Raw genomic sequence first — 9,347 nt, 5'->3', positions numbered from 1 at the left:
AAAATTACTTCACGCAAAAGGCAAAATTTCGCTTCTCGCGGCCATTTGCGTCACTCCATTCGCTTCCATCGCGTCGCCCGACGTGCCTTCGCGCCCAGTCACGCGAACTCCATTAAACTAAATCATCTACAAAACATTATTTCGGGTGCAGCCCATGCGGCCCGGTACCAGTTGATCCACGGACCGGTACCGGTCCGTGGACCGGGGGTTGGGGACCACTGATCTATTGGACAAACTATTGAAAACTGTAATTACAACAAAATTAAACCGTAGCTATCCCACAACCAGACCAGGTAAGACTTAAGACCCACTGTTATCCAGTACAGATGCTCTTATCTAGATCTGATGTTAAAAAAAAAAAAACAAAAACAAAAAAAAAAACATCAATTTTGCATCTTCAGCCATTATCTCTGATTAGTAAAAAACACATCAAACACTAATGTCAGGATCCTACAACCATACTAGTTCTGGAGCACAGTAGGCACAACACTGATCAATCAGCATTGAATTTTTTTTTTTTCCCCACAAATGCTGGATGTCGCTTCTTATGCAGAACTGCCTGGCTAACAAGTATAAAAGACAGTTTTCATTTAAATGTGTCTAAATTTTATTTCACGTACATTACAAGTAAAACAAAGTATTGCTAAGCTTGAATTTGTTACATCTCGGCATGGTGAGTTGAGGTATGGAAGGAGGGAGACCCAAAAATGCAGGAAACTGCTAGGTATGTGGCTCAAAAATAGGAGGTTTAACAAAAACTGAGGCAGGTTCAAGAGGTGCAAAAATAATACAAAGTAACAAAAATAAAAAATACTCAAAACAGAAACAAACTCACAGGAGGCAGTAGAGAACGGAGACAGGGACTGATTCAGGGGAGATGGTGACCTCAGACAGAGTGGTAGCAAAACAGAGAGGAAAAGACAATGACCTGAAAACTAGTGAAACAAAACTGCGACTTAAATACAAGAACACTAATTAGGGAAACACGAAACACCTGGAAAGGAACGAGGGGCAGGGGAAGCGGATTGGATAACTCGCAGGGGGCAGGTAAACAGGCAGATGGACAAAATCAAACTAACGAGAACACAGATAGGAAAGGTAGACGCAAACGGAACAGTGACATGAAATAGAAACGTAAACAAAACCCCACAGCAAGCCCAAAACCCACAACACCAAAATCACAACTGAACATAACAGAATTTACTAAAACCATCTTTAATTAGGAAATTAAAAACATATATCTTTCATTGCCTGGTCAAGAGCCAATCATACAAAATGCAAACACATTCCACAATGCTCTTTTCAGCAAGCAAATTATTAATGTCAAACAATTTTTAAAAGCAAAATATGACAAAAAAATTCTTAACACTAATTCTAAATATTACTTTTAACTTTTGGTCAGCGAGATTGTGTACAGCAGCGGTCCCCAACGCCCGGTCCGCGGACCGGAACCGGTACCGTGGATCAACCGAGCCACGTGGGCTGCACCCGAAATAATGTTTTGGAAATTATTTAGTTTAACAGTTCATATGTTTGTGCTTGATCGTTGTTAGAGCAGCCAGCAGCAGCACCCCCCGCTGGTGTATAGCAGTGGTCCCCAACGTTTTGATCACCACGACCCAGGCAACGCCTTCGATTTATATTGCGGACTGGGGGGGCTGCTCTAAAACCAACATCATCCTTCTCACTATGTATGTAATATCAACAGCGGCCAGAGGCGGTGGCAAAAAAACTGAGATCAAGCACAAACGTATGAACTGTTAAACTAAATCATCTCCAAAACATTTTTTCGGGTGCAGCCCACGCGGCCGGGTACCAGTTGATCCACGGACCGGCACCGGTCCGCAGACCGGGGGTTGGGGACCGATGGTGTATAGTATGCATTTTGGTTCATGAAACCAGGACAAAGAAAGGGAACAACTACAACGAAAATGCTAGTAAAGTCACTTGTATTATAGCTGTGAATGACAAGTAGTGAATTGAACCAATGCAGTTTATTCACTCATCTGAACATGTTTAGTCAACTACTTATATACTGGAGGATGTGTTATTATCAGAGGTTGGTGATTTACATTTTTTCGCTGGTCCGACAGTTTTCAGAGCCTCGCCCCCTTTTCCTCCATAGTCAGTCTGTCATTTTTTTCAAGCCATACAAAATTGTAATCGTCGGTCCCTCAGTTTATTTTTACCCAACCCTCTGCCACCAATAGAGGGCGACATTTGACAGTTTTTGTTTTTTCTGGTCCTTTATTCATCAGGCACTGGTCTACTTCTGGCTTCACTTGTGTTAATTCTATTTTCTGTTTTAGTACTTACACTTAAAATTAACACCATGCTTGTGGTTCTACATTACACTGCAATCTAAACATAACACAGTAATATAAATGTAACACGAAAACAAAGCCAGCTAAGGGGTTAAACCTTAGGCTATAATACACCATCAAGTTTAAAGCGGGGGGATGAGAGTGCAATTTATAATCATGTGCACTGGATGGCATTATAATGTTATACATGACTCTCAAATGGTGGATGTCGGTTCTCATGCGCTATAATTTTTGTTTCATTAACATTGGTCTAAATTTGTCTAAATTTCATCTGTTACATACACTACAAGTGAAACAAAGTATTGCTGAGATTGAATTTATTAAAAAAAAAAAAATAGGGAATTAAACAACTATCTTTTATTTCCTGGCCAAGGGCCAGTTAGTAAAAGAATGCAATGTTTTTCTGTATTCAATTGGTTTTATTTTTTATTTATTCACTCAATTGAACATATGATTCCACTGTTTGGTGGTATTGTAAAGTGACTATTGTCACATTGACTGCATGCTGTTTGCAGTTTGTACTATAAAGATGCAGAAATATAGCAGATAAATATTGAATACATGGAAAAAGTATTTTGGAACAGCCTGCATGTTAATTAAATAGGTATGTTGTTATGCTGATATTTAGTGGATGAGGAGCTGATGTTTGGAGAAAGGAAAGGGGAGCCGGGGGCTTGTGGGCTGTGTTTACAGGAATTTACAGATTGCGAAGGCTAGATCTGGTCGACCTAAGGAAGTTGCCTTGAATGGAAGAATCAAGTCAGATGGTGTCATATCATTTGCCCCCCCCCAAAAAAAAAAAAAAAGCCCTAGAGGGGAATGTACTCGTAAATTGTAACTATATAATCTTGGGCTAAATTGTGTAGGTACACTTTTTCTTCCCAACTTGCTCGCAAGTGGTGTCTTTGCGGTCAGAACGTCGAGAATTCTGTCTTTGTACTTATTGGACTTTGGAGATAATGCACAGCTCAAATTGCAATCAAGAGTGAGTGTCTTCTTCATTGTGTGTACAAGTGTTTTGATTCTTAAATGTTTTTACTACTTTGGTACTAGTTATATTTCACATAAATTACTCCTTTGATCCAAGTCAGTGGATTTATATTTCAGTAAGCAAAAAAGGGGTGTGGCGGGCTGACGGATATCTGACGTAATGTCTAGCTCAACGATTACGATTCTGACATTTTCAATTCGCATTTTTTTTTAGCATTCCTGTCATCCATCGGTCCATCAGCAAAACGGCCATCGGTTAGTCACCAGTGACTCCCCACTGATGAAGTGTCCAAATCTGGTTATTATATTACAATTCAGTAGCATCAGTGCACAATCATGAGACACATCAGTCAAATAAAAAACTTTTATTTGATTTTATTTTACATATAGTAAGTATATGCTAGAATACCTGAGAACCAGACAGTTGATCCCAGCATGAGAGCACAAACATGCAAACAAACATAGACAGTGTGAGCTGAGATTTGAACCCAGAACATCAGAACTGAAGCGGACATGCGCACCACAAGTCTAACAAGCTGCCTCAATATGCAATCCTCAAGAAAAATATGTCTTACACCAAGCAATAAAATGATTGATACAAAAAGAAAGTTAAAGAAAAAAAATTAACATCGTAATCATGTTGGGAACAAAAATACAACTCAATCAACACTGGATAATGATCACCTACATTATATTAAGATTTTGATTTAAACAATACAAATTATCAGAGCTGGGCAATCAGTTGCCAAAGTGACAAGTCACTGAGGTAATGCCCTCCTTTGGCGAGTGCTTCCGCACTTTCGCTGAGTGCTTTATCATGTGGTGCCTAAGAATACACAGACAGATATGGACCACCTGTACTGATCCCAATTGACAGATATGATCCCACTTCAGTTGTTGCTTAGAACCTTGAATTTTTTTCAAGGCTTCGTGTAATAAAGCACACACCAAAAACACTGAAGCAGTCACAGAAGCCAATGGATTGCCCAGCTCTGCTAATCATAACCTTTAAACCCAGAATGCAGAACCACAAAGCTTTTATTATTTAATTGCCTAACATTCTATAGCTAGAGAGACAAAGCGGATTAGGAGGCTATTCGCTTGATTACAATGGGTATTATAGTGCAGGGTGGGCCATAGATTTCCATAAATACAATTGTAACAACAGAGGTGGGCATTTGTTTTGCTGGTTTGTCTTTACAGTTCATCAGTTGCTCAGTCAGCCAAATATTAACAGCACTCCCATCTTCACTTTTGTTGCAGATTATAAAGAATAAATAAAACCTCCATTATTTAAAAAAAAAAAACTTTTATAGAATAAATATAACCTCCATCTGTCCCCTTCAGTCAACTCAGGCATCCAACACAGACAAAAAAAAAAAAAATGACACCACCTTCACTGCATCCATCAATCCAAGTCAACACATGGGGGGTAGCAACAAGAGTACTGCATATTGCTTAAATGTGTGACCCAGACAGTAGTCTGCACATAAATACATACACCAGTGGGCATACACATAGTTGTTTTTAATGCAGCCATCACTCAGAAGTAATTGTTCTGAATGCCGTTCACAATCATGGTTCCATAAAACAAAGTTCGCGTGAGCATGTCATCCACCACGTACACAACTACCGAGCCCAAGTAAAGTTTTTCTGAGCTTAATTTACAAGAGAATGCCAATTTCTTTGTAATTTCTATACTTGTATCTCAAAAACTGACGTGGATTTCCTGGCTGAGAGACAATCAGAGTGGTTGTCACTGACACCACATTGTGTCATTATTGGTTTGTGGGATGACATCACCTTTTTTTGCCACGGAGGATAGGCTTCACAGAATGCTTTCTTAGCTACAGTATGGTAAAGCCAGGTATTCATTCAAATCATATTTTAAAGGAAAATAACAACAACAACAAAAAACCCTTAATACTTATTTTTAAACATTGCTTTTTACTTTAGGTCTGTACAATGAATGTGTTGAGCAAGATTGTGTACACCAGTGGTGAGCGCTGGGGGCTAAATCCACTCTGCTGATCTAAAAATACTCAGAAAACACATTTATTCATAAACATTTTTTAACATATTTATACTCCCTTGTCAGTTCTAAGTATGCCGTATTACATTCACTTTATTGCAGTGCTATATATTTAAAAAGTTAGATTCAACATTTTTTATCCAATCATATTTCAGCTAATTAGTATTACCAGGTTCTCTGAAATCTCCCAGAGCCATCAGAATGAAAAGAGAAAGCCCTGAAACGACATAGCCTGTTTACTTTACAATGCCGAGGACCAATCATCTCGTGAAACTGCGACCTCAGGAGAAGCTAGCTTGCCCTTCGTTGAAATCAACATGAAGTCATGTACATGTCTTGTCATCGGATGAGGTCTCCCGTGAGGCTGTCATTTTGAAGTAAAATGCTGTGAGTTTTAACCAAGGGATTTATTGCTACCAACAAATCGTTTCTTTTTTTAAGCCACGATGGCAGAAGGTGAAGAGGTAGATCTGATCTTTTCATGATGGACCTTCTAAGAAAATCTAGATATTGTGAGCAGAGTTTGACCAGATTTTTGATTTAATAGGGTGAGGACAGGCTTTTAAGAACAGTTGTAATGTTGGAATGGGGGGGGGGGGTTAGCGATAACGCTCTGTCCTGCTGTGAGAGTAGAGATTTAGAAACCGGTGCTCTTCATTCACTGATGCACTCTGCTATGTGCTGAAAAAGAAAGTTAGGCCCTAAAAAGAGACTGTTCAATTTCCATACTACAGTAAGGAGATCCATGGGCATGGGAAAGAAAGCTAGAGTAGGTTTTACTAAATACATTTCAAAAAGTTTATTTATGTATGTCTGTGCGATGGGTCAGGGAAGGGGTAGAATTTGTGGGGGATTTCCGGTCCTCACTAACCGTGAAAAACGAGGGAAACACTGTATATGTATAAGCACTGATGTCATATTGATGTTATTGTGAGGCATATTAGGTAGGAGTAAATATGATGCTACTGAAGGCCTGGGGTTGAGATTTACCACCCGTGGCTGGAGCCTATTTGCGTTTCACTTTATGAAACCATGACTGTGAAGTGCAGAGCAAACAATGACATATCAACCATGATCAGTAATAACTACAAGGTGCATACATAAAAAAGAAGACATGAAGGTGTTGCTTTCAATCTGAAGTGAAACTGCAGTGTCCTTATGCATCAGAACCCACCAGTTATCCCTATGTGCATAGAACATTAGAAGATTCAATTGGGTGACAGCTGACGAATATAACAATGGAGGAAAACGACAAAGGAAATCTACCACTCCGTCAGGCTTAGTCTGCCATTTCTAAAAGATTATCATCATTCGGAGGTCCATCACTCATTTGCCGATAGACAGCTGAATGACAAGAAAACTTTTAGAATTGACAGACGAAGTGTGATGACGGACTGCCCACCTGTTTAACACGTTGTATTTATTGTTTTAGAGATCCCTAATTTTTTAAGGCAAAAATATTTATATCTCATCTGGCAGAACAGTTGGGGGACAGCCCTGTATTTTGTTTGAATAATTTGTGCTTATAGTTTTTCCAGAATCTTACAGCTAATACCGTGATTGCAGTTTGTGTTTGATACAAGCTGCGAACGTGGTTATCCTTCGCTCTGGTTTTAACTGCTATTGTTATGACTGTCGGATACAGCATGACTCCTTCCATACTCCTCTTTCATGAATAGCTCCACCATGAGGACTTTCTCTTTACGGATCTGGAGGCTGATGTCCTTCGGTATGTCTGGGATCAACCAATCAATAAAGTCACTCATGAGCATCACTACATTCTGTTGGGTGGAAGGAAGCATATGAAGAAAGATTAGAAACATTTTAAATGAAGAGAAATGGCAAGAATAATGCCGTTGTATCACTTTAACAAATTCTATTGGGTCACTAAGCCAATTTTGATATCTCACATAGACAATCCAAGTAAATCCAAAATGTACTTTATAAATGTTTTTTTTTTAAGTCAAGAATAACAAATGTGATTTAATTTTACATCCCACACATAGTCCTGAACAACACCAGATGATGAAAAAAAATCACTTGAATACTGTAGTGCCTTTCACACAAAGTTAAGTAACAAGATGTGAAAATGATGTCATGATCCAAAGGAATTGAAGTACACATTAGAAAGTAAATGACAGAAATTCATAGACTTATGAAATCCAGAGTTGAAGTCAACACCTCATCTCCGCAATTCACAGTTAATAGTGCACTGCTCCCTCTACTGAGCCACAAGAGAAGTGGACCAGAATTTCATCAAAGCCATCCAGATGATTTTTTGTTTTCCCATGGTCAGGCCTAATTCCTCTCACGCCTGAATTTTTGTCTCAGTGACCACAGAAGCTACCTTCCGTTCAGCCAGCAGGTACCCATTAGCAGTCTCCAGTCCGTCACATAGTCCAAAAGGACTTCTTCAGCTTGACAGCATCCCTTACCAGTGGTGTTCAGGGATTGCCGCCTTTCAGTCACAGCTCCGATTAGCCGCCTCGACAATGGAGAAGCAGAACATAGTCCACTCAGAATTAAAGGCCCCCGCGCCTTCCAGGTTGTAGACAAAACTCTACCAGAGATGGGAGTTGGCATTCCGTCTGACGGGATTATGCCTGATATTCCCAGAAAAGCCCTCCAATAAATTTTTGTCTGCCGAGTCAGACCGGTATCTCCACCCCCATCAGAGCCTACAAACCACTAGGTAATGATCCGTTGACAGCTCTACCACTCTCATGACCAGGGTGTCCACAGTATGTGGCCACAAATCTAATGACGTGCCCACAAAGTCAATTATCAAACCATGGCCAAGGGTGTCTGGGTTGCCTAATGCACATATGGACGTCCTTATGCTTGAACATTGTGCTTGTTACATGCAATGCATGATGCGCACAGAAGTCCAATGACAGACCACTGCTTGGGTTCCTTGATATCATGCCCCTCCAATTCTCACTGTCATTGCCCATGTGAACATGTGAAGTCCCCCAGCAAAACAAGTGAATCCCTAGGGAGAGCGCTCTCCATTACACCCTTTCAAGACTCCAAAAAGTGTGGGGATTTTTAAATGCTGTATGGGGCATAGGCAAAAACAATAGTCAGGACCTGAAGGTGAAGAGTGACTAAACTGAGGTCCCACGAAGCGGGGACAATAAGTAGACTCACACCTGCTTGATGCTTTTCACCATGGGCAACTCCAGATTGGAACAGTGTTCAACCTTTCTCGAGAGAATTGGTACTAGAGACCAAGCTGTGTGTGGAGTCAGGCCCGACCATATCTAGTCAGAACTTCTCTGCTTCACACACCAGCTCAGGCTCCGTTCCAGGCAGAGAGGTGACATTCCATGTTTCGAGTACTAGCTTCTCTAGCTAGCAACCGGTCCCCATCTTTGGCTGCCGCCCAGCTCGCCCAGCACCTGACCCCTTTGGCTCTGCCAGCAGCCCATTAGAAGGGGGACCCACTTTGTCCTTTTGGGCTGAACACAGCCCAGGTGACCTGTGTCCTGGGAAAGGAAACTCAAATCCAATGATTTTAGTCATCATGAGTAGGGGTATTAACCTCTAATTAGGAATCAACTATAGATCCAGTTCATATTTGAAAAAGGTCAGTGATAAATTTTGATTCCTCGTTAGACAGTCAGAAGAAGCATGGACGAAAGAAAACCGTCCAAGTGCAGCACGACCCCTGGAGATTTTTATAGCTCAGGATAAGCAGCACTTCTGTTGCACGGGACATTTTTAGAGCAGTTTATGTGTAACAGAGGCCAAAGTAGTGGTTTTAATGTAACAGTTGTGTAACAAAGTGGTTAGCTAATGTTCTTCTGCTACTTGCATTTCCTTGAGAAAATCAACAGACAGCCTTTCGTCATTTGTGAGCTCTACTCACCACTCTTTTATTTTGTGCATGCTCATAAAACATCCCATGCATGCAGGCATACACGCTCGATTCCAAATATATTTACCCAGGTTTTGCAAGAAACATTTAACAATATACTCAACTGCTTCTGTCCAATGAA

At 40.4% G+C, this 9,347-nt stretch overlaps 1 protein-coding gene across 1 annotated transcript in view; it reads right to left on the bottom strand.

Annotated features, from left to right (window-relative positions):
• Window positions 1–3,664: 3,664 nt before the first annotated feature.
• ano1a (anoctamin 1, calcium activated chloride channel a) overlaps window positions 3,665–9,347 on the bottom strand; it is a 64,358-nt gene continuing 58,675 nt past the window's right edge. The window contains exon 25 of the mRNA XM_088413377.1: window positions 3,665–7,127. Within this exon, the coding sequence (XP_088269503.1) occupies window positions 6,960–7,127 (168 nt within the window). The 3' untranslated portion in view covers window positions 3,665–6,959. The remainder of the gene's footprint in view (window positions 7,128–9,347) is intronic.

The sequence above is a fragment of the Hippichthys cyanospilos genome, chromosome 4, assembly GCF_059441005.1.
Source record: "Hippichthys cyanospilos isolate Australia breed blue-spotted pipefish chromosome 4, RoL_Hcya_1.0, whole genome shotgun sequence".
Taxonomy (NCBI): domain Eukaryota; kingdom Metazoa; phylum Chordata; class Actinopteri; order Syngnathiformes; family Syngnathidae; genus Hippichthys; species Hippichthys cyanospilos.
This window is presented reverse-complemented; position numbering and strand designations above follow the sequence as displayed.